General features: G+C 37.8%; 1 protein-coding gene across 2 annotated transcripts in view; it reads left to right on the top strand.

The window, feature by feature from the left end:
• The first annotated feature begins 4,750 nt into the window (after window positions 1–4,750).
• Window positions 4,751–27,273, top strand: part of LOC149811287 (casein kinase II subunit beta-3-like) — a 51,633-nt gene continuing 29,110 nt past the window's right edge. The window contains exons 1-2 of one of the 2 annotated variants that reach the window (XM_089992818.1): window positions 4,751–5,034; window positions 5,655–5,876. In XM_089992818.1, the coding sequence (XP_089848944.1) occupies window positions 4,791–5,034; window positions 5,655–5,876 (466 nt within the window). In that variant the 5' untranslated portion in view covers window positions 4,751–4,790. The remainder of the gene's footprint in view (window positions 5,035–5,654; window positions 5,877–27,273) is intronic. The other variant, XM_089992819.1, reaches the window with a different exon arrangement.

Below are 27,273 nucleotides of genomic sequence, written 5' to 3'. Positions count from 1 at the left end.
AATATTTTCTAATATGCTAGTTTTCATTTATACTTATCTTTGGTCTTCTTTTCTTCACATTACTCAACTTGTTATGCTTTTCATCTGCCATCGCCACAACCTTTGGCACACCAAGTCTTATTCCTTAACGCGTCTCAAATCACTTAGACAACGATCTTCCATTCCATCAACATCGAGCATTCTTCGCTTGTGGGACCCTAGTATAGTCATATATACAAGTGGGTTATCCTCGCCCGCACAATAAACTTACCGTATTTACACTCATGGTTGGGGCACCTTCTAACCCCAGCAAGGGCAATTCTAAGTTCTTCGTGGTCCTCACAGAGAATGGCAACCACCAATGTATGCCACAACGATATTAACTCCCTTAAAGCACCAACTTATGATTTTCCAATGGTCCAAACTAGTCTTCAAGTAAGGAAAGTCTACTTGCGTATCACCCCAAAGCGATCCTTCAAAACATCTTTCTAGTCACTCATCCACACAAGGGGAAACTCATGGCCTAACACTGTAACTCACATCTAGGGTCAGCACACTGCAATTCTTATTTGGAGCTAGCAAATACGTTCTCACAAGAACCAAATCGATGAGCCACAAACAATGACTTTTTCTACACATACAATCTATAAAAGAACTGACAAACTCAAGGGGCCAAAACAATGGGCCTTCTACTTAAGATGGGCACTCCGCTAGCCCACAATCTCAGAAGATAACATAGAAGTTCAATTGAGTCTCCCATACTCAAATGTGCAAATCCATTCAACTGAGTCTAATATGTATTCTCTACATGCACAAGGCAAACATTATACTCCACCTGCGAGCCTGATGTAAAACTGGTAGAAATATTTGGCTTATCCACATTCTCTTAGTCAACTGAACAACAACCTTACACGTTTACTTACCATCGACAAGATAACTCATATCATCCTGCCAACAACATGCTTCTTCACTCGGTCCACCACACTTTAGCTCTTCAAATTTGCATAAACAAGACAAACAATCATTGCTCTCTTCAGTGTCACACTCAGTGAACAACAAGGTCTCCATGATTTTTCCTCCTCTAATACCAATTTGTCACGGGCATAGAATTTTTTGCAATCTTGCGACATGCTAGCCAGCCTAACGGCCAAAGGCTGCACACCAATACTTTTTCATGTGTTGAATAATTTCATTGACCCTGCGCATCACCCCATGCACAGCTTCCTAGCTAAAGTTGATTAAGCGCATCTCCAAATGCATATTCTACCTGGTCCATGTCACTTACATACATAGTTAACCCATACTAACTTGCACCTCCAAACAACACACAGACGCCTTAGCCTCGCGTGTCATAGAACATATTGTGACCCCATGGACACACCTCAACATAACCTCGCTACTAAAGAGACGAGGCCTTTTGACTCCTAGTCCGAAGATCAGTTGGTGATTGCATGTCATAGCGAAAAGCACCATCCAAACTCATTTGTCGGCCCCTAGGAATTTACTTGCCTAGCTCCAAGTCACCATACTTGGTTGGAAGTACCTAAGGTGATTCTTGTGGGAATTAGCTCTCACCCATACGCACCCTCGTACGTGCAAACGCTACGTGTGAAAAACTCATTCAAGTCAAGAGGTTTTTAACCAAATCTTCAAAGACAACATCCTCTTATCCGCTGTCATTGCTTAACCAAACAACACTTCATGCATGTACCACCACACACCATCGCACCAAAGATGATATCGGTGCCTATTGCATAACATGCTACCACCACACATCACCTTTCAAGCCAACAAATACTGTGCATTCTTACATCGATGCATTTTTAACTCAATAGAGCTTTGCACTACACATGCTCCATTCTGAAGGCTCGGTTTAAGACAATTAGAATGATACTAGAAAATGCCAAACTTGGCAACGTGCAGACCACACCCAAAACACGTCAGATGATGGCCTGAGCAACCCTAGTTTAAGTGCTCGGAAGATCTCATCGCCTTGGCAACATGTTTTAAGTGTGTATTTTTATTATTTTTGGCTAGGCTAAGAAAAATCCCCCAATCACTGACAACACATTGGCAGGCCTCCAGTTTACCCTTGAAGTTCCCCTTGCCCACTGGGAGTACACCCAGCTTTGCGACGTACCTCATACGTTTCAAGGCCTTACAACAAGGGACATACCTTAATAGGTTTCAAACTAGCGGTGTCTCATCTACTTGGCCTCATTCATAAGTTACCTCTGCTAGATGAGCATAATCCTTGTATTCAAAAGACAAAAGCTCAATAGGAGGGAAGAAAAGAATCTTATCTACCAGTCACAGGAATCTCATCCACCCTTGCTACCATGTCTGAAAAAAGATGGTTGATGTAGGGTAAATCACAATCAAACAGATAACATGAAGTTGGAGAAAAAAAAAACAAAAGTTTGTAAAGAGTGATGTTGCCCCTAAAGGGGTTTGGCGTTGTGGGATGGGGCCTAGGCTGCTGGGCATGCTATTAAGGTTCAAATCTCATGGGCATCACCCCCTTGCACAAGCTGAAGCATGACCACTCTTTGGTGGCAAGGGGTAATCCCACGAAGTTTTACACTGCCAAGATAATTACCATAAGTACGACAGACAGAGTCAGCGTGACTAGGTTTTTGTTCCTGTGGGCAATTTCATGGTGCAAAAAAAAAAGAGCGAGGCTATTTTCTATCCCATTAAACTTCATTAAACCATGATTAAACTTGACATAATTGGTATGAAATGCTTGTTTGATATGTTTAAGCAAAAACATTGAGACTCTATTTGGCAGCTAGAGAGGAGACGAGAGAGGGGTGATGAGAGTAGAGAAAAAAATGAGAGATGAGACTGGAATTGTCAACTACATTCTTGCCGGGCTGTATTTAAAAATAGCCCACCTCTATAGCCCCTTCTCTGCTCTTAACAGGATTCCCAAACACCTGAGATGTGTAGGTGGCATTTTTTTTTTCATGAAGGATGGGAAAACCACCCTAGGGATCAGACACTACACTAGTGGCATTGGCTCAACTTGTGGTACTTACTACAGCCGGGAATGGAACCCTAACCACCCATTAACGATGTAAATGGTAAACCAGTCATCAATGACAGGAGCTTAACCCTTGTCTTCATTAATGCAAGAGGTTTGACACTCATGAGAATGGAACCCTAACTACCCGTGTAGTGGCCAAGGCCCTTTCCACTGCACTAAACCCCTTGGGGTTGTGCGGTAGGTGGTATTACTTAAATCTTAAGCATCCGTCTGCAATAATTATGATGAGGGTGGGGATTTGATAAAAATCATTCATGTGCATAACAAAAAAATTATTAAAAATTTATTTAGGTGAAGGATTAGATGATAAATCTTGAATGGTGCGAGGAGGACTAGGTTTACCAGTTTTACTTTGCTTTTCCTTAAGTCAATGACTTTTTGATGTTTTTGTGTTAGAAGGTTTAATAATGATTCAATACAAGGTCAATTTCTTTTATGAAAAAAACGGTGTAAAACTATTTTGACTGTGCTAATTTAATGTTGAAATTACCTTTTCTCTTATTGTATACTTGTAATTTTTTTTTTAAATTTATAACCCAAAAAATCACACCCGAAGACCTGGTCGCAATGGCCCAGCCTGCCATACCTACAATCATCGTGCTGGCTGCGTAAAACTTCGAGGCTAGGACTCCTGAGCAGCCAAGGCCCCACCCCACTACGCCAACACCACTTGAGGCCTACAATTGTCATTTGATTTGTATTTTTTACTTGGCAATTTTAAAGTTGAACATAAAAATAAATTGTAGTAATAAAGTTGTATTATAAAAGTTGGGTATTTGTTGTATTATCTAGTAGTGCATTTGTATTATTGTTGTATGTTTCTCTAGAAAATAAAGTTTTTTCAAAATTCGTCCGTCTTATTGGCCATACCCAAATCCCTTCCTGCCTTATGGTCATTCCTAAAATCGGTCCTTATTGTGGATTTCATGCGAGTCTCCCTGTGGTTGTGGGCGAAATTAAGGTTTTGGTAGAAAGGAATAACAAGGTTGAGCTTGAGACTTGAGATTTTGGGCTTTGCTTTTATTTAACTCTTTTTTTATTGATGGAATGCTGAGCAGCGTTTTTTCCAGGGATGTCAACAGGTTGGACTTGCAGAAAACCTCTAACCAAACCCGACTTGGATAAGTCAGGTTTGGTAAAGCAAGTCCAATCCGATTAACAATTAAAGTCGGATACAATTTGGAATTTGACATCTACATCTCATGGATGTTTGAAACCGACAGATATCTAAATCCGAATACACGTAAAACAATCTGGATTTGGTTATGCCATTTTCCATCCGAGTCAAAATACGACTGTATGAACTGCCAATATCCAACTAGGTCAGTTCAGTAAAGGCTAAATTCGAACCAAATCCAAACTCTTGTTGTTGTTTTTTTCTTGAAAAAATTACAAAAACACTCCTAAGTTTTAACCTATTTAGAAAAGATGTTACAAAAAGACGCCTAAGTTTTTGTAAACTTTTCTTTTTCATTTTTTTTTAAGGAGAAAAAGAGGCGCCAGATTTTTATTATTAAGTTGGTGCTTTCCTCTTTCTTTGCGACCAAACCGCAGCAACAAGGGTCGTTTTCTCAGTCACTCCTCTGAGCCTCTTTTTTCCTTTTCATTTTTTTCCTCCAAATGGTAAGGGAAATAAGGGGAAAGGGGGAGGTGGGTGAAAAAAAAAGACGTTTGTAATAATTTTGCCAATTAATAACACGGGACAGTGGTGCTATCGGTGCTGCTGCTGCTGCTGCTGCTGCTGATAACAGCAGTAGCAATAATGTTGAAGAATGGTTCTTCTTCGTTGCGGGGTGGGGTCTGGTTTAACTCCAACAATTTCAACGTCTTTGTGGGTGGAGGTGGAGGTGGAGGTGGAGGCGGGGATTCGAACCCAAGGCCAACCACCAAAGCCTCATCCGCCAATGCGCCCGCCGAGTCGCTTGCACCCAAGAAGCGATCGGACCACGCCTCTTCCTCCATCCCCAGATCCAAAGACACCAAACCCAACTCCCGTCCCACCATCGGTAACTCTCTCTCTCTCTCTCTCTCTCTCTCTCTCATGGGAGGGGGCTTCCTCTGAAATAGACAATTGCGGATGCTTTCAAGTTGATGGGTCTTGATGATGCCCCTAGTACGGAAATCCCTTCCGTACAACTTTTGGGGTACTTACCATCGGATTAAGGGTTTAGGAGATGTAAAATCAGACACTCCTTTCTGGCCTTTACTTTTTCTTGATGCGCAATTTATTCGATGATGATGATGGTGTTTCCTCTATTACTCAAGCCAGACTTGTAGCCGAAGATTGGCCCGCTAATTTTTCCTCTGTTTTAAGCATGCTATTTATCTCAAGTCGCGTGTTACTCTTTTGCCGTTCTTTTCATGAATCTTTTGGTTTTCTTGGAGACATCTACCGGCTTGGAATTGTAATTCCTGCCCTTTTAGTATTGAAAATGTTGGTGTCTATCGATCTTTGCCATGGCCTGTTGTTTTACATAGACCTTGCCTTGCCCTTAGTTGTCACTCTCATCTGTCTTCAGTTTCCAGTTTTTCATTTATGTGCACTCTTTGTACTTTATGAGAAGGCTCTTATGAAGTTTCCCCCCCTCCTTTTTTCTTCGTCTTTTCTTTTCATCCTTCACTAAAGAGCCCTCAGATACTGGAAGCGAGGAGACAGATCTCGGTGGCTCAGAGGCTGAGGATTCTTCGTGGATTACTTGGTTTTGTAGACTAAGAGGCAATGAGTTCCTCTGCGAAGTTGATGAGGATTACATACATGATGAATTCAACTTGTGTGGTCTTCCTGGGCAGGTCCCCTACTACGATTATGCACTTGACATGATTTTGGATAATGACAATTCTCCGAGTGGTATGTTCTTCATCAAAATCCTTCCTTTCCCTTCTCACATTCTTCTCTTGTCAATGCATTTCTTGTTTGACCGGTTAATTATTGTAGAATAACATCTCTTTGGAGTTCAATAGAAATATGAATCACTGGTTGAGACACTAAATATACTGACAAACTTTGTAGCAGCAATCCCTATGATCATATTATGATGTGTTTTTACAGACCTGGTTACGTGGACAAGTGGGATTAGCTGGGTCTTGCATTATACTCCAGAAAGATCATGATTAATCCCTACATTACTCTGATACTTGGGTTCGTCCTGGGACATCCCCTTAAGGGAACTAGAGATTGATCAAATGCTGTTTTTATGTTGATCAATATTTTGCTTTTTTTTTTTTTTAAGAACAAGAATATTTTTCTTTTAATGTGCAAGAGAAAAAGTCTGTGTGAAGTTGATGAATAATGGTGGCCTATAAAAGAGAAACATGCTATTATCTTATTGGGCTATTTAAATAAGCTTGATTAACCACGTAACTCAGCAGTTCTGACTAGATGTGAACAGTGTTCTTCAATATCCACTTGTTATTCTTTATCCTGAAAATCAAACACAGAAATGAGTCACCATCTCATCATCTTTTTTTTTTAATAATTACCCTAGTGATCACATGTTTTTTTCAACAGTCAGAAAATTTTATGTTACTACATTAGGAACTATAAAAGGTGTAATAAGCAGCCTGTAGTTCTCATTGTGGTGAACTGAGAATGTGGAGAATTGGGTGATCTAAATGGGGAGAAGGATAAGACCATCTGCTATTAAGTAAACCTGTCACAAATGTATATTGCACTGATGTGCTTGATAATTCCCTCTTTATGATACAATGTGAATGCATTTGATATGTTTGGAAATTTCATGTTCACTGCCGGTGCTTAAAGTGGCATACCAAAGTGACCTAGCAAATGCTTGAGCAGTTAAGCTCCAAGGGGTGGGACTATGATCATCGCAAAATTTTTCCTCTCTTGTGGTTTCTCTCTCTTCCTTCTCTTTTCCTTTCTAACTTCTATTTTCCTCCTTTTTTAAGGGAGAAAGATAAAAGAGAGAAAAGAAGAGAGAAGAGAAGAGAAAAGAAGAGAGAAGAGAAACTATTTTGCGGGGTCTCATTTGACCTTAATTTGAAAATATTTAAAAAATTACTCGCCTCCGTTTTGAAAATGTTTGCGGGAAAATGGAGAGACGGGATTCGCTCGTCGGTACGAGGTTCGACCGTTCCTGGCGCCTTTACCAGGGGTAATCAAACCAAGGATCGAATTTATGCCTTTTGCTTTGCCTAAATATTATCTAAGAATTTATTCTAAGTCTAAATGCACAAAGAATCATGCTTGTGCAATGCAAGGATGTATGCTCTTTTGAAAGATGTTTTTGAAAATTTTCAAGTGTTCTGAGATGAACCTGATAATGGAGTGAAGAGATGGTTTTTGAATAGTAGAATTTAACTTAGAACTTGAGATAGATCAGAGAAGTTCTAAGTCTTTGAAATAATCAGAGTTGGGAAAATAAATCTTGATTTGAAAAGAATGATTTTTGAAGCTGAGATAAAAGGAAAAGGAATGAATTTTCAAAAAAATCAGCAATTGACTTTGAATTTTGAACCTGGTTTTAAGAGAAAAAGATGAAATTTGGAATGATATTGAATTCTAGATTTAAAATTTGAAGTCAGGATGGATTTGAGAAATCCAAATGGTATTTAAAAATAGAAATTGATTTAGAAAGTTCAGATGAGATCTGAAAATGGAATTGAATTTGAAATCTAGAATTGGGAATGGAATTGGATTCTGGATCCCAAATAGAATTGGATCCAAGATCTGGAATCCAAGATGGAATTGGATTCTGAATCCTAAAATGGATTTTGGATCTGAAATCTGAGAAGATAGAGTTGGGATTTGGACCTTAAGATGGGTTTTGGATCTGAAGTCTGAGATCTAAAGTGGAACTGGGTTCTGGATCCTAAAATGGAATTGGATCTGAAGTCTAAGATCCAAAGTAGAACTGAGTTCTAGATCCTAAAAATGGTTTTGGATCTAAGATCTGAGATCAAAAGGTGAAGATTTGTACTTGGAAATCTGGATCCAAGTTGGGATTAGGATCTAACTCGGGATTGGGATTCTGAAAGTCCAAGTGGGACTTCTGAAGATGGATCCGGGTTTTAGAAACCCAGATTTGATTTTAAAATTTTAAGAAGGGTCAAGTTTTGAGATTCAGAATCTATCTCAAACTTTGAATCTGAAAACAGGAAGATAAACTTGGTTTTTAAATTTGAAGATGAATCAGAAAATGATATTTGAATTTACAAGAGTTTGAAAATTGATTTGAGAAGTGAAGAAGATATCTGAAGGAAATCACTTGGATTTCTGGAAAAAAAAAATATATGATGCAATACTATCCTAAATGATGAATAAATTTAAATAACTTTTGAAATTGGATTTTGAAAACCATGTTTCATTCTTTACATGAATTGAAATAAGATTGAAAATATAATACATCATTGATTATGGTCATTGAATGTATTATATAATAATCTATATTTAAATTCAGGTGAAGAATAAAACATATTTTGGTGCTTTTATAGAGTTTAAAATGAAATTAACTCTCAATATACCCTGACTATGGCCATTGGTATATATATTGAATTAATTTTAAATTAAACTCTGAGAAAAGAATAAAATATTTAAGGAAAATATGATGAATTTTGAGAAGGATTCAGTGTGGATCCAGTGTTATTTTATAAGAGATAAAAATCCTAAGTTTTGTTTACATCCTGACTATGGTCATTGATGTAAATCATCAACTTAGGACTAATTACCTCTTACAAAATGGTGCACGTGCCATTCGTATTCCCATTTGTGAAATTTTGGAAAATAAAGGTGAAAAGCATGTAAACAAGCAATTTATGATATTTACAATGCTCATTCATTCTATCTTAAAATAGAAAATGTAAATTCTCATTAAGATCTAATTATTACAATAAAATTGAATTTACAACTCCCAATGATGATATCTTCCATGTATTTCCTGCAAAACGCTTGATTAATATGAAAAATAAAAAGAAATCGCACATATCACATGGAGATCAATGGTGAAATACTCATATGTCAAGATATATATGATGAAAAGGATGGAAAAATGACAGACATACCTGTATATATACGTATATATACATACATGAGAGCTTATACATGTATTTACATATGCATGGGTACATATGTATACATATATACATATACATGTATATATATTCATATATACATGTATATATGTGTATATATACGTATATTTATATTTATATATATATATATCATATATATCATGTACTTAGTGTAGATATTTGAGAATGAAAGCTAATGAAGGGATGGAAAAGCATCTAGTTTTGAAAAGGAATCTATAATCCTGCAAAACAAGGTTAACGAGTTATGACATTCACAAAGTATAGAAGTATAGGAGAAAATCATGCTGAAAGTGATATATACATGATCACTATTAATGAAAAGATACTTATGCTACATATAATATAGGGTGGATGTGTGATGTAGGTGATGGAAAAGGAAAGGACTGTTGTAAAAGTGATGGCAGCACGGTTCGTCCCTGCAAGGACAGTGCTATGGAAGGTAGGCAGGGCTATTATGAAGCAGGTAACTGCTATAAGGGTAACTAAGGTGCAGTGGAGCTGTGGTCAGCTACTGCATGGTGGGGTTTTGGAGTTTGGTTGTGGTAAGTGGTAGGAATGATGTAAGTGTGACATATGGCAAAGATAAGGTATAATACTGATTGCTGAAGAGGATGTAAAGGCTGCATTGACAGGTGATATAGTAGCACTTGCTGGACTCAAAGATACCATAACAGGTGAAACCCTATGTGATCCTGAGAAGCCAATTGTGCTGGAAAGAATGGACTTCCCAGATCCTGTTATTAAAGTTGCAATAGAACCTAAGACCAAAGCTGACATTGATAAAATGGTTGTTGGTTTGATCAAGCTTGTTCAAGAAGATCCATCTTTTCACTTTTCAAAAGATGAGGAAACTAACCAGACTGTCATTGAAGGGATGGGAGAACTGCATCTTGAGATCATTGTAGATCGACTAAAGAGGGAGTTTAAGATTTGCTTGATTAAGGTTGAGGCAAATGTGGGAGCACCACAAGTAAATTACCATGAAAGCATTTCTAGGGTCTCAGAAGTAAAATATGTCCACAAGAAACAGTCAGGTGGACAAGGATAGTTTGCAGATATAACTGTGAGGTTTGAGCCCATGGAGGCTGGAAGTGGTTATGAATTCAAGAGTGAGATAAAGGGAGGTGTTGTTCCAAGGGAATATATACCTGGTGTGATGAAAGGTTTGGAAAAATGTATGAGCAATGGTGTGCTGGCTGAGTGGTTTGTTATGACAATGCTACGTGGTGGAGCATTGCATAGTGTTAGTGTGAAGATACAACAGTAAATGGAGGTACATGCAGGTGTTGAATGTGATGTGAAAATGTAGGAGAGCACCATGGACAGGAAATTATCACAATGAACGTTGCAATTAATAGGGCAAACACTAAATGATTGCCATATGAGGGCAACTATATGGCTGGACATGCTCTTGGAATATTGCCAAGGAGATCTTATCATCAGCTTCTGCAAACTTCTGAACAGGTTGCTTTTGACATTCGAACTGTGGGAGTGATTAGAATGGTTGTCAAAACCTGGAGATAGTTCAAGAGGGCCTTCTGAACTAAGAGTGACATCCATCCGCCCATCTTCAAAAACCTTTGTGTCAGCAAGGGAGGTCAAAAGTGTATGCTCGAGAAACTGATTTGAACTTTATTCAGTAGCTTTGTGGGATGCTCCATTGATGGCATACCTTCCCCATGCCAGGGAAAACATTTCAAAAAGCAATGTGAAAATCTCTATAAAAAAAGATTTTGTGTATAAACACAATACTAGAAACACAAAGTGTGCACAAAGGCATAAAAAGGAGAACTCTCACAAGTGCACAAAGGCACGGATACAAATGCACAAAGGCATAAAAGGAGAACTCTCACAAGTGCACAAAGGCACGGATACAAATGCACAAACGTAAAAAAATATCAACTTCAATATGTTGGGTCCCAAAAGAGGGCTTTACAAAAGTGTAAGTTACAAGGGGGTAACACCCCATATTTATAATACAAGGGAGAGAGGGAATGAGGGAGTGTTGGGCTCCCAACGGCTCTAAATAGAGCTGTTGGGAGTCCAACAACTCTCTCTACTTTATGCTTTTTGACTTTGGTCAAAAAAGCATAAAGCCAAATAAGTCCAAAAGCTAAACTAAAAAAGAAAAAGAAACCTAACCTAGTTAAATAAACTAACCTAATCCTAACTAAACTTAAAAGTAAACTAAAACTATGAGATTACATATTGAATTATGTTACATTATTTAACACCCCCCCTCAAACTTAGGGTGACATAACCGAAAGTTTGCCAAGAAGGAAGTTAAATCTTGGAGAGCACAACGCTTTGGTGAAGAAGTCTGCTAGTTGGTATTCTGATGTAACATATGGAAGGTCTATAGTTCTTCTTAAGTATTCTTCACGAACATAGTGGCAGTCCATCTCAATGTGCTTCGTGCGCTCATGAAATGTGTGATTTTTGGCAATATAAATTGCACTTTTATTATCACAACATAGTTTTGTGGGCCCTTGAACTTGAATATTCATATCTTCCAGCAAGTTGCGAATTCAAACAATCTCCATGGTAGTAGATGCCATGGCTCTATATTCGGCTTCTATGGATGAAAGTGAGACCTTATGTTGTTTCTTGCATCTCCAAGAAATTAAAGATTCCCCTAAAAAAATACAAAAACCAGTGGTGGAGTGACGGTTATTTGGGTCACCTCCCCAATCAGAGTCAGTATAAGCAATTAAATTCAATTCAGAAGAAGAAGATAGAAATACCCCATTGTTTATTGTACCCTTTATGTATCTGATGATGCGGAGAATGACACTCATATGAACTGAAGTAGGTGCATGTTGAAACTGACTAGCAACATGTACAGCATGAGAAATATCAGGCCTCATAATGCTGAGATACGTTAAAGATCCAACAAGTTGCCGGTAAGGTGTGGGATCTTTTAGGAGAATCCCATCATCAATCTTCATCTTTGAACCTACTATTTCAGGAGTTTCACAGACCTTGTCATCTGTGATTCCTGATCTGTCAAGAATGTCACAAGCAAGTTTAGTTTGAGACAAAAAATAGCCTCTGTGAGAATAGGCAACCTCAATTCCCAAAAAATATGTCAGAAATCCTAAGTCTGACATTTCAAATCTTGAAGTCAGGATAGATTTAATGCTCTTGATTCATTTGACATCATCACCTGTTATTAACATATCATCAACATATAACAGTAATATAACAATCCCTGCATCAGATTTCTTAACAAACAATGCAGTGTCAGTATAGCATGAAGTAAAACCATTTTCAGTCATTACATTGTTAAACCTATTGTGCCAAGCCTTGGGAGCTTGTTTCAAGCCATAAAGAGCTTTACGAAGACGAAGAACTTTATTTTTAGGAATTTTCATACCAGGTGGAGCATCCATGTCGACTTCTTCATTAAGATCACCATTTAGAAAGGCATTTTTGACATCCATTTGGTAAATATTCCATTTTCTAATGGAAGTAATGGTGACGAGACATCTAACAGTAACCATACGAGCTACTGGAGCAAATGTCTCTTCATAGTCAATCCCGTATTCTTGACTATACCCTTTAGCTACAAGACGAGCTTTATACCTCTCAAGAGATCCATCACTTTTTGTTTTGACTTTGAACACCCATCAGCATCCTATAGTTTTCTTTCCACTGGGAAGCGTTTGAAATTCCCAAGTGTTGGCTTTCCTAAGCGCTTTGAGTTCATTCTCCATGGCTTCTCTCCATTCAATACATCGTTTGGCATCTTCAAAATTTTTTGGTTCAAAATATGAGTGAATGGCACTTAAGCAAGCCCGATATTTAGGAGAGAAAGAATCAAAAGATACGAATTTAGAGGGAGTTCTTCTAGTTCTCTCGGTTCTTCTAGGGTTTGAATCATGTGAGGGGATAGATTCGCTAGGTTCACTATATTGCTCAATAGCACTTCTAAAGGGGAGTCTATCTCTATTAGTATAGGTGATAGGGTCTCTAGTTATATTTTCTTCTTGAGAGGTAGTAGGGTTAGAGTTATTGTTGATTTCAACCACTTCATTGTCACTGTTATATGTTGATTCATCATCACTAGAGATATCATCATCTTTAGATAAAAGATCAAAGAGAAAGGAATAGTCAGCAATTTCTAAATGAGATTCATTCTTTTCAAAACCACTATCATTTTCTAAAGATGTTACATTCCTTGAGACATATAACTTATCATTTTTAGTATCATAACATCGAAACCCTTTTTGGGTTTCGGAGTAGCCAAGAAAAGCACAAGGAATGGCTTTAGGTGAGAGTTTATCATTCTTATCTGTAAGGACAAAGCACTTACAACCAAAAACTCTCAATCTATTATAATCGGGTTCTTTTTCATATAGAGTTTCGAAAGGAGAGATTTTATCTAAATTTTTGGATGGAAGACGATTAATAAGATAAACTGAAGCAAGAGCCGCTTCGGCCAAAATTTTTTTTGGAATACTTTGGGAAATAAGAAGGGTTCTAGTGGTTTCAATGATATGCCTATGCTTCCTTTCGGCTAACTCATTTTGTTGTGGGGTCTTAGGACACGATCTTTGATGGACAATACCATAGTCTTCAAGATATTTCTTAAATTCATTGGAAAGATATTCGCCTCCGGAATCGGTCCTAAAAATCTTTAAATTACTATTAAATTGATTCTTAATTATCATATGATATGATTTAAAACATGAAAACACTTCGTGCTTATGTTTAAGGAAATATATCCAACAATATCGAGAAAAATCATCTACAAAAATCACATAATAGGCAAAGCCTCCCTTGGATATGACGGGTGCCGGTCCCCAAACATCCGAATGAACAATTTCAAAAGGTTTTGTGGTAAACATAGATCTTTGTTCAAAAGGCATACTTCTCATTTTTCCAAGAATACAATCATTACAAGAGAAAGTATTTTTACAAAGATTTTTCATAAAATGCAAATAGGATAACTTGGTGATGTTGGGATGACCAAGTCTTTTGTGCCAAACATTTATGTCTTTATGTTGGGCCACATTACAAAAAGGGGTTTTAGGGATTTGGAGAGAATCCACATAGTACAAGTCTCCCTTCCTAGAGCCTTCCTCAATCAACTTCCCGGACCGGTGATCCTGTATTAAACACTTATTAGATGAAAATTGAATGTCACATCCAAGGTCCGAGAGTTGAGAGACGGAAAGTAAGTTCAAATTCAATTTAGGTATAAATCTAATTTTGGGAATAAAAAAATTTTGAGTTTCAAAGTTTTCAATCCCCTTAATTTCAAGAGAAGTGCCATCCGCAGTTGAAACAAAAGATGGTGATAAACTTTTAGAATATTCAGAAAGAGAAGAGATGTTTGGAGACATATGAAAAGATGCACCCGAATCTAAAAGCCTAGAAGTTTTACCTGGAGGAGAAGGAGTGGATACGGCGGCACCGGAAATAGCTCCCTTAAGAAGAGGTTGAAGAGCTTCCATAATTTGATTTAGAGAGAGAGCTCCACTTGTAGATTCCTCTTTTTGTGATTGAGATGTGGTTGCCATTGCAAGTAGTTTCTTCCATTTAGGACAAACCGGTTTGATGTGACCGGGTTCCTTGCAAAGTGGCACACAATTTTGCTATTGTCCCTTCTTCCGCCTTGACCACCATTGTATCCTTGATTTTGGTTTTTAAAGTGAGGAGGTTTATATGTCCTCAAGTTGTTGCCAGGCCTAGACACGGCATTAGCTCCATCACATTCATCTTGATTTGTGGGCATTGCAAGAACACTTGGATTTTGCTTGCTAATGCCCATACGAGTTTCCTCTCCACTTAACTTGGTAATAACATCTTCAATGGAAGGAGATGTGAAAGAAGATAAAAGAGAGGACCGAATTTGTTCAAATTCGGGTCGAAGACCATTTAGGAAGTTAAAGAAGTGATCTTCCTCTAATTGCTTGTATCTAAGTTCAATAGCTTCGCCACTCCACTTGGGCTCAAGCATGGTAAGCTCATCCCAAATAGAGGATAATTCAGCAAAGTACTCACGAATAGACATCTCATTTTGTTGTAGGGTCAAGGCCCTCTTTTGAAGATAGTACTTGTGAGATAAGTCTCGTGAAGTATACATCTTTTCAAGATAATGCCAAGCTTCGGAGGCTTTCTTGAATTTGATGATATTGGCATTGATCTTGGTTTCAACGGATGAGAAGATCCAAGATAGGATCTTGAAGTTTCTCATTTCTCATTCCTCATGTTTCTTTGAATATTCTTCAAGAGCTTTTTGTCTTTCTTCTCCTTCAAGAATTTTGATTTCTCCTCTTTCAACCATCGTAATTTTTGGTTCGGGTTCCGTTATGGAACCTTGAACATATCCCCAAAGCCCCTTTCCTTTAATATGAGCTTCCATATTTCTGGCCCATACATGATAATTGAAACCATTGAGCTTAAGCCAAGAGAGAAATGAGAGTCTTTTTCACCCATTAGAGAGATAAGATGAAGGAGAAAAATACGTACCACAAAGAGATTTTAACTCTTACTTGTTGTAGTAATCTTCCAAAATATTTGATGAAGAGAAGTCTTCACGCCAATCTCGAAAAAATTGAAGGCACGCTTTTCGAGGCACTCAATATTGTGAAGAATCACAAGACTTTCCTTCTCAAGCAACCTTGCTCTGATACCATGTGAAAATCTCTATAAAAAAAGATTTTATGTATAAACACAATACTAGAAACATAAAGTGTGCACAAAGGCATAAAAGGAGAACTCTCACAAGTGCACAAAGGCACGGATACAAATGCACAAAGGCATAAAAGGAAAACTCTCACAAGTGCACAAAGGCACGGATACAAATGCACAAACGTAAAAAAATATCAACTTCAATATGTTGGGTCCCAAAAGAGGGCTTTACAAAAGTGTAAGTTACAAGGGGGTAACACCCCATATTTATAATACAAGGGAGAGAGGGAATGAGGGAGTGTTGGGCTCCCAACGGCTCTAAATAGAGCTGTTGGGAGTCCAACAGCTCTCTCTACTTTATGCTTTTTGACTTTGGTCAAAAAAGCATAAAGCCAAATAAGTCCAAAAACTAAACTAAAAAAGAAAAAGAAACCTAACCTAGTTAAATAAACTAACCTAATCCTAACTAAACTTAAAAGTAAACTAAAACTATGAGATTACATATTGAATTATGTTACATTATTTAACAGTTTGAGCCCATGGAGGCTGGAAGTGGTTATGAATTCAAGAGTGAGATAAAGGGAGGTGCTGTTCCAAGGGAATATATACCTGGTGTGATGAAAGGTCTGGAAAAATGTATGAGCAATGGTGTGCTGGCTGAGTGGTTTGTTATGACAATGCTACGTGGTGGAGCATTGCATAGTGTTAGTGTGATGATACAACAGTAAATGGAGGTACATGCAGGTGCTGAATGTGATGTGAAAATATAGGAGAGCACCATGGACAGGAAATTATCACAATGAACGTTGCAATTAATAGGGCAAACACTAAATGATTGCCATATGAGGGCAACTATATGGCTGGACATGCTCTTGGAATATTGCCAAGGAGATCTTATCATCAGCTTCTGCAAACTTCTGAACAGGTTGCTTTTGACATTCGAACTGTGGGAGTGATTAGAATGGTTGTCAAAACCTGGAGATAGTTCAAGAGGGCTTTCTGAACTAAGAGTGACATCCATCCGCCCATCTTCAAAAACCTCTGTGTCAGCAAGGGAGGTCAAAAGTGTATGCTCGAGAAACTGATTTGAACTTTATTCAGTAGCTTTGTGGGATGCTCCATTGATGGCATACCTTCCCCATGCCATGCCAGGGAAAACATTTCAAAAAGCAAAGGATGATGCGAATTTGAAACAATGTTGCTGAACTGAAACAATGTTGCTAAGTATCTATACATAGCTATCATGAATATTAACAATAACAAAAGAAATGTAACATATAAATAATAATAAAAAAAATTTCGAAGACATGTAAAAGAAAGGTAAATACAAAAGGGGAAGAATACAACTAAGGGAAGCAAAAGCAGGTAAGATAGGAAATTGAAATCGAGACTGGGGTGATGATGACACCACGTCTTGGATTGGTTTCTATTTATTTCACAATTGTGGCTAGTGCTGCTAGAAATTTCTGTTACTGATTTCTTGAAATGACCATCGTAGGATCTAACACAAAAAAAAAATAGAGAACATGGCAAATAAAGATCCTCAGTCTAATATGTTAAGCATAATAACATGGAGAAGATGGCAGTTCAATAAATATCATTTACCAGAATTTTGACAGGGGTATCCACATCAAGATTGCAGTGCTGCTATAAACCAAACTTTTTAAACGTGACCATTTTACGTCTCTGTCTGATGAGGTAAATCTTCATAGCGAATGGATACCGAGGGTGGGATGCTGCTAGATGCTAGTGATGGGCAATTGATGATAACATACAGAGAAAACATCATGCGATACAACCAGCGAAAACAGAAAAAAAAAAGTATTATGGCTTGAGAACACAGGGGATGTAGATCATGATAACTTGAAAGGGAGGCCTCATACTCGACCAGTAGCAAAGCTATATCAGTCTCTGTTGGTGGACAAATAACTGGAACGTCGTATGGGACGAGAGTTATAGTCCTCGAATCGAGCTTTAACAGAATTCCAACAGATCGGGATCTGATCCAGGAATTCTATTGATGCCAGAAGCCATCTGATCTGCTTTTAGAGGGAACATCCGATGGAAATCCAGACGACAACAACCATCAATAGAATTCCGGCAAAGACCCAAAGACACTCCTTGGAGATTGAGTGGATTTTGATCAAAACTTCAGGCGTCCCGTTCCAAAATTATAACGACCTTCACTTAGATCGGATGGTAACAAAATTTTGATAGGCTTTTGATCAAACTGATCCCCATCTTCGATCGAGTCGAAAATCAATAGTCCAAACGATTGTACCATCGCCTTACTCTAATGCTTTCATTAATTGGATGAAAAACAAACAGATGAGACCACATGGATGAACAAACAGGATGAAATAATACGCCATTGAACACTATTGCAGTAGGAAAGTAAATGCTAAACATATAATAATAAAAAAAATGGAAGACCGTAAAGATTTAAGGACATGTTGGGATGATATCATCCCATTGCTATTGCATGAGAGTATGCCGAAGTTGCTATAGGCAACTCAAGCTTTTAAAAAATGCCTCAGTCAGCAGATCTGAACTGGGTGTAGAAGAATTTATTTGAAAGACATGGCTTCTCAAGCTTAATATCTTATCCTGAATATCTTTTGGGGAGACGAAATCCTCGAAAATGATATGACTGAATAATATAAATGAGGAAATCGTGATGGGACTTTGGGTGAAGATCCCGAAGTGATGAAAGATAAGAATTTAGATAAAGTCTCGTTGGTGAGACCAGATCAACTTTTGGAACGAGTCAGGTTTAGCCCTTAACCTGGATGGGACGAAGATATCTCAAGATAATCTGAATGGGGAAAGGAATATAAGTGGACCTTGATGGGACATTTTTTGGAAAAGAAGATGATGCTTAAGTAGGATCCTGTCCTGGATGGATATATAAGGCATGGGTTTCTTGATGGGAAGAACCATGATGGGACTGAAAAAAACATCTCGTCAAAATGAAGGACCTCATCAGAACGAGATTCAGGTTTAACCCAAACCTGTAAAAGGAAGATACCTCGATGGGCGAGGTTCAGGCTTAACCCTTAACCTGAAGGGGACGACCATACGGAATCCTCGAGTGAAGAGACCATGATGGGACATTCGGAGTTTGGACGAACAAATCCGAAAGGGGTTTGCGAAAGGAGGAAATGGGGTTCCCTAAAGCTTTGAAAAAGGGATGATCTTGGGCGTCTCACGGCTGAGACTGAAAATACAGGTTTTGACCCTTAATCTGAGTGGGAACAACCATACGGATTTCTCGAAATCGTGATAGGACAGGAGAGATACTTCAACTGAATGGGGTAACTCTTCTGGAGGATATAAACAACGCTAGATTGCACCAAAATGGATATTGAATATTTATTTCATTCTTAGAATATCTAGAAAATTTTGCCAATAAGATAAATTTATAGTTGACTTCAACGCTTGAAAATGTGCACATGTGTGCAAAGATATTCCCTCTTTTACCTAGAGTATTTCCTCCAACGAGGCTAATTTCTCAGTTTTAAGAGTCAAATTCAAAATTTTAGCGCTGATGATTTTCTTCAAGGAAGCTACTGGAGTGCTGTGCGATCGTAGAATGCCATTGCGGTTGAAGGGAAAGTTTTATAGGACGACTATTAGACCCGCTTTACTATATGGTACGGAATGTTGGGCTGCCAAGAGACATCATATTCAAAAAATGAGTGTAGCTGAGATGCGGATGCTTAGATGGATGTGTGGAAATACAATAAAAGATAAGATTCGGAACGAAGAGATACGTAAGAAGGTAGGTGTTGCACCCATTGAAAATAAGATGCGAGAGAATCGTTTACGGTGGTTTGGACATATTCGGCGAAGGCCTAATGATGCTCCAGTTAGAAGGTTGGAGAAATGGGAAAATATATTAGTTAAAAGAGGTCGGGGTAGGCCTAGGAAGACTTGGATGGAGATGATAGGAAAGGATATGAATGCTTTGAACCTCACCGAGGACATGGCGTTGGATAGAAATGATTGGAGGAAAATGATTCATGTGGAAGACCCAAAATGAATTTCTTTTTTGGTTCATATCGCTGACCCCAATTGTTTTGGGATGAAGGCGTAGTTGTTGTTGTTGTTGTTGTAAGCTATCCATTTCCCTGATATGAGAAGAAAAAAAATATTCTTAATTTCATAAAAGCAAATAGTGAAAAGATATTGATAAAAGAATTTTGCATAAGAAAAGATGACTTCTGGCAATTTTGGCAGTTTGATATCTGGGTGTTTTTCCCATGATGATCCTTTTGCACTCCTTTTGAGTCATCGAACTTTTTTGGGCTTTTAGATCATCCTTCATTTTGGAGATGTCCTGACTTTTCTTTCTTTTTCAGGGAAGGGTACGTCACAAACTCCTTCATCTCGGAGATGTTCTGATCCTTCTTTTATCTCAGGTATTGATGATATAGACTCAAAGGGTCTTTTGATGATAGCAGAAATCAAATATCTTTTAGGGTTTGTCGGTAGGTTCATCACACTTGCCTTCATCTCGACGATGATCTGAACTTTCCCTGGAAGGATCCTTCACAAACTCCTTCATCTCGGAGATGATCCAAATCTTCTTTAGCCCCTGGGGTCTGCTCGCATATTCGTCTTCATCTTGACGACAATTAAGAGATCCCTTTTGTCGATATTTGATTGCAACTTTAAATGAAATGAGGAGACATGGATTGAGTGAATTCTTTTTATCGCTCGGGATATTTCCACTGCCTAATTGCCAGAAAGCTGTCTTTAAACATGCGTCATAGCTATGATCAATATCAATTCGCTTCCGGCTTTTCAACGTCATTAAATATTTCTTTCACTAATCATACCGAGGATATTTCTTTCATCATTTTGGTTGATCAACAGGAAAAAGATTTGAATTTTACCTCTTTTTCGCAAAAAGTTTCACCCTTTTTGGAAAGAATACTAGAGGTAATATGAGGTGATTCTTTTGTTCAGTAAGAATTTTTGGCATCAACAAATAATTTTAGTAAATTGGCAAAGTTTTCATGAATTCTGTGTGAAATAATCACTCAATATAGATTTTGATGCGACCTTGAGCTGAATCTATGATTTTGGACATTCTGACCAATAAAATGGGATCTTTCATTTAACGACCAGCGAAGACTGGAACCTTTCATTTAACGACCAGTAAAAAACTGGGACATTTCATTTAACGACCAGCGAAGTAGCGGGGACATTTCATTTAACGACCAGCGCAGTAGCTGGGACATTTCATTTAACGACCAACGAAGAAGCTGGGACATTTCATTTAACGACCAACGGAGTAGCTGGGACATTTCATTTAACGACCAGCGAAGTAGTTGGGACATTTCATTTAACGACCAGCGAAGTAGCTGGGACATTTCATTTAACGACCAGCGAAGTAGCTGGGACATTTCATTTAACGACCAGCGAAGTAGCTGGGACATTTCATTTAACGACCAACGAAGTAGCTGGGACATTTCATTTAACGACCAGCGAAGTAGCTGGGACATTTCATTTAACGACCAACGAAGTAGCTGGGACATTTCATTTAACAACCAGTGAAGTAGCTGGGACATTTCATTTAACGACCTTTGATTTTAACGATTTGATCTTAAATTGAGACTTTTTGAGAGACAAACAGCACGAGGACTGAGTTTTGTGAACTTGATCTTTAGATTTGAAAATTTAGCAAAATAACTGGTGCGAGCACTGGGTTTTCCAACTGAGAGTCGGGAAGGAGACTAGCATTCTTAAGATATTTAGAGATTGAAGCAAAAATGATTGTCGGGGTTTCAGGATTATCCCTTATCCTGAAGGGAAAAATAGAATAGATATTTGAAGAGAATTTAGGAAATGATGATTCAGGTTTATCCCTTAGCCTGAAAGGGGAAAGAATATATTGCGAAGAGATGACTTGAGACTTGAATTTAGAAGGGATATGACAAAATTTATGATCTATGATTTATGATCTATGATTTAGATGGACCAGCACAGCTAGCTGTATGCGATCCAATTTTCAGGATTAAACCCTTATCCTGAACGGGGAATATAGAAAGAATAAACTTTGAGAAGACAGAAGGATATAGAATTTTGAAAAAAATATAGAACATTTGAGGAAATTAATTTATTTTTGTAAAAAGAATTCTCACAGGTAGCATTGTTGCCCCTATGAGTGATCTCAGGATTATCCCTTATCCTGAATGGGAAAAAGAATAGAATTTAAATAGAAATTGATATAAATTTAGAAATCAATAAGGATCGATAAAACTTGTATTTGCAAAAAGAATTCTCATAGGTAGCATTGTTGCCCCTACGAGAGGTCTCAGGATTATCCCTTATCCTGAATGGGAAAAAGAATAGAATTTAAGAAAATTTAATCAAGGCAAATTGATATAAATCTAGAAAATCAATAAAGATTGGCAAAACTTGTATTTACAAAAGAATCTTCATAGGTAGCGTTATTGCTCCTACGAGGGGTCTCAGGATTATCCCTTATCCTGAATGGGAACACCTCGGACAACGAGGGTCAGGTTTATCCCTTAACCTGAGCGGAAAAAGCAGAATAAAAGAATACCTCATTGAAAAGAGGCATCAGGTTTATCCCTTAACCTGAGAGGGTTCAAATTCGATAAGATTGAGGAAAATTTAATAAAACTTGATAAAATTGATATAAACTTAATAAAAATATGAATAAAATGAATGAAATTGATAAGGATAACAAGATTAGCTGAAAATTTATAAGATTTGAGAAAAAATGAGTTTTTCTGATCCTGCCTGCATATGGGATCTTGAAAGGAAAATGTTCATTTAAAAGATAAATGAGAAATCATTTTGGGGAAGAAAAATCCACCGCAAGAAGAATGATCAGTGCGAGGACTGATCCTTCAAATCAAACATGAGAGATCATCATGAGGGTCAATTTTTAAAGGCAATGGTTTGAAAACCTATTTTTGAAGAAGAAGATCAACAATAGATCTGATTTCTAAAAATAACAGTTCGAAACTGATAATAAGATCAATACAAGGGTTGATCTTTGAATATAATGTTTTAAAACCGAACTTGGAAGATAAGACCAACAGAGGAGTTGATCTTTTGAATATAATGATTCAAAATCAACACAATGATTGATTTTTGAATGATTCGAAACCCATTTTGGAAGATAAGACCAACACAAGGGTTGATCTTTGAATATAAAGATTTGAAATCCATTTTGGAAGATAAGACCAACACAAGGGTTGATCTTTGAATATAAAGATTTGAAATCATTTTTGGAAGATAAGACCAACACAAGGGTTGATCTATAAAGATTTGAAATCCATTTTGGAAGATAAGACCAACACAAGGTTTGATCTTTGAATATAATGTTTCGAAATCGATCTTTTGGAAGATAGGATCAACACGAGTTTTGAATTTTCAATGCAATGATTCGAAAAACTTATTTTTGAAGATATGATCAACACGAGGGTTGATCTTTCAATGTAATGGTTCAAAACCTATTTTGAAAAACATGATCAACTCGAGGGTTGATTTTTGACAAAGGTTGGACCAAAGAATATTTGAACTCTTTGGTCATAATGAAGATTTTCAAAATTTCATGTTTTTTGAAAAGCCCTCATAGGTAATATCATTTCTCTCATAAATAATGTCAGGATTGTCCCGCATTCTAAAAAGAACAGGAATTTAAATGCCCCAGTATGGCAAAAGAAGGAAGAAAAAGATAAAAAGAAAATTGACATTTCATTGATAAGCAAAGGTTCGATGACAAGACTGAATATTTACAAGAACTTTGAAAGAAAAAGATTCATGAAAGACTGGGCTGACTTGCCCCTACAAGACGACTAACAAAAGGAAATGACAGTGCAGAAAAACTTGGGCATCCTCAATTCTTTGAGTGATCCGAAAATGGCTCTGTCAGGACTGTTGGCTGCCCTTCTTCCTCGTCCTCTATCAGCTCACTTCTGTCAATGCAGTCTTGTATCATGTGCTTGAGGATGAAACAGTGCTCTGTATCATGCCCCGTTGCCCTATGATATTTGCAGAATTGGTTTTTGAACTTTCCCAACATTACGGGAGGATCTTCGATTTTAGGGAGTTTGATCATCCCATGCTTTAAAAGGTAATCCATAATCACTTCTAAACTTTGAGCTAACGGAGTGAAGACTCGATCTTTCTCCCACTTGATATACTTGGGTTTCTCTTGAAGATCACCCTTTTGCTGAAGGCCAATTGGAAGCGGTTTGTCATTGTTCTTATAGGATCTTTCCTTCTGCCCCTTGCTCTGATCTATTCTCGGGCCACTGCCACTGTTGTTTTTGTTTCTTTTGCTGCTACTGCCAAGATTATTGCAGGAGGCATCAACTGAATGAGCGAATTGTGCCTTCTTCTTCTGGTCTTGGATATTCTTGACCAGAGGCGTGCCCTCGTAAAGCCTGCTTTCTATTCCTGCTTCGAGCCATTCGGCTCGCTCAATCAATTTGATGAAAGATTTGGCCGAGGAAGTGGCGATGAGGCTCCTTATGGGCTGAGAGAAATTGTTGAGGATCACCTGCAATGCGTGCTCCTCTGGAATGGGTACCTTCATCTTATTACAGGTGCTTCTCCACCTGTGAATGAAATCTCATGCTCTTTCAGTCTCTCATTGCTTCAGGTTGTAAAGATGATTTAATGTAGGTGAGGCTTTAGTGTTGAATAAGAAGCGCTCGATGAACAGATTTACTACCTTATCGAACTCTCGTAGTTCGATAGGATTTACGTGGTCAGCATACCACCTGGCTGCTACACCCTCTAGACTGCGGGGAAAACAGATGAACAAAGCCCTGTTGTCTTTTCTGAAACGACAACATTCTGCATAAAATGTGGCTAAGTGGGCTTTAGGGTTGTCAGTCCCGTCAAATTTGAGAAACTTGCGAGGAAGATTCTCCAGGTTATCGTCCCCTTCTAGACCATCGTAAAAATCTTCGCCAGTGTAGGTTTGCTTGCCCTTACCCTTGGCTTGAATGTCCTTGATTGCTCGATTAATCTCCTTCATCTGCTTGCTCATCAGGTCCTCTGCTGGAGCCCCAGACTTGGGCTTGTTGACGGATTCAGGCTCTTCTGCAGCGATTTTTACGGGCTGCCTTGGAGGATTCTGTTTGTAGACAATCTGCTCTTCCTCTTCTGATTCTTCCTCGACTGACTCTGACTCCTCAGAAGTAGTGTCTGGCTGAACCTTCTTTCTGATGATTATGACTTGCTTTTTTACAGGCTTCTTCCTCAGCTTGCTTTTAGGAACTGCCTCTTTTAGCTTGGCCTCGGCTTGCTTCGACATCATTCTTGCCATCATCTTTTGGAACATATCATACATAGCGGGGTCGATGTCATCTTTCCTGTTCTGACCCTGTCCCCCTAACTGATTTAAGAGAGTTCATCTCTTCCGCCTCACTGTCGCTGTGTTGAGGAACCGTTTCTTTTCCAGCTCTTGTCTGAACCATTTTTGAATATCAGCGCTCTCTGTAGAGGAAAAGTGGAGGTTTTTAGACCGAAGAAACTTTTAAAAAAGTTTTGACAAGAGGAAGGATTAGGTTGAAATCTGAAAAATTGTATCCCATTACTAGGGATTGAGTCGCCACAAAAATTGTGACAATTGCGTTGTTTACTCTACGAGGGAGAGTAACCAACTAAAATATGAAGAAAAAATGCTTATTTTGAAAAGGATATCTCTTGATGAAAAGAGATTTTATTTATGAAAAATATAAACAAGAATATAAAATCATAAGAAAATAAGAGGAAAAATGAAATTTGAGAATAAATGGTAAAAATTTGAAGAACTTGCAGGCAGGATCAGAAGAATTTTTGAAGAAATTTAGAAGAGAAGGGAAAATACACCTGGGTTTCAAAAACAAAAAGAAAAATTTGAATAATATATACCCAGGGTTTTGGAAAATATAAGAGATATAAAATATCACACAATCACAGATATACAAACAAGGACGCACAAACAGCGCTTTCTAAGGCTGAATGCAATATTTGAAATGCTTGATAGGACTTTAATCCTAACTCTAAGATTTATATCATTTGATTCCAATCAAGGTATGCCGATATACTCAAGCCGAAGCTCGAAGTACGTGGCATAAAAATATCTCTCCGGTTTTAAGGCAATGGCTTCCCAACATCCTTGAGCGCCTACCGATATACCTCAGACTATGGCCCTTAGGTACGTGGTAGGGGGGCGCGAACCCAAATAAGTGGTCCAGTTGTGAGGCTCTCTCCCGAACTATGGTTCAGTGAGACAACCCAACAACGTGAAGACCAGAACAATATAGGTAGGGATGTTTTCAAAAACATGATCAACATGCAGATAAAACCAGAAAGCTCTAATGCAAGTCCTAAAAGAGATAGAATTTAAATGAATAGAAGCATACACTTGCATATATTGTTTGCATTTATAACTCTAAAATTGAGGAGAGTTGTATTTCAGACCTAAGTCTAATGTGAGCATGGAATAATCCCCTCAATATTGTTCTACCAATCCATACTTAGATCCTATATGCAATAATGTCAGCTTTAGGACAGAGTCTAGGCTCCTAAGGTTTGCATGAAAATGAAACCGACATTTAAAGAATAAAGACTTAGATAACATTTAAAGCAAAGCAAAGGCATAGATTCAACCGGACGAAGACGAGTCCCATCACGGTCGCAAAAATTTTCCTCTCTTGTGGTTTCTCTCTCTTCTCTTTTCCTTTCTAACTTCTATTTTCCTCCTTTTTGAAGGGAGAAAGATAAAAAAGAGAAAAAAAGAGAGAAGAGAAGAGAGAAGAGAAACTCTTTTGCGGGGTCTCACTTGACCTTAATTTGAAAATATTTAAAAAATTACTCGCCTCCGTTTTGAAAATGTTTGCGGGAAAATGGAGAGACGGGATGATTCGCTCGTCGGTACGAGGTTCGACCGTTCCTGGCGCCTTTACTAGGAGTAATCAAACCAATGATCGAATTTATGCCTTTTGCTTTGCCTAAATATTATCTAAGAATTTATTCTAAGTCTAAATGCACAAAGAATCATGCTTGTGCAATGTAAGGATGTATGCTCTTTTAAAAGATGTTTTTGAAAATTTTCAAGTGTTCTGAGATGAACCTGATAATGGAGTGAAGAGATGGTTTTTGAATAGTAGAATTTAACTTAGAACTTGAGATAGATCAGAGAAGTTCTAAGTCTTTGAAATAATCAGAGTTGGGAAAATAAATCTTGATTTGAAAAGAATGATTTTTGAAGCTGAGATAAAAGGAAAAGGAATGAATTTTCAAAAAAATCAGCAATTGACTTTGAATTTGAATTTTGAACCTGGTTTTAAGAGAAGAAGATGAAATTTGGAATGATATTGAATTCTAGATTTAAAATTTGAAGTCAGGATGGATTTGAGAAATCCAAATGGTATTTAAAAATAGAAATTGATTTAGAAAGTTCAGATGAGATCTGAAAATGGAATTGAATTTGAAATCTAGAATTGGGAATGGAATTGGATTCTGGATCCCAAATAGAATTGGATCCAAGATCTGGAATCCAAGATGGAATTGGATTCTGA

This window comes from Nuphar pumila, chromosome 17, assembly GCF_984573655.1.
Source record: "Nuphar pumila chromosome 17, dmNupPumi1.hap1.1, whole genome shotgun sequence".
NCBI lineage: Eukaryota > Viridiplantae > Streptophyta > Magnoliopsida > Nymphaeales > Nymphaeaceae > Nuphar > Nuphar pumila.
Note: the sequence above shows the minus strand (reverse complement) of the source record. Positions and strands in the feature narration are given on the sequence as shown.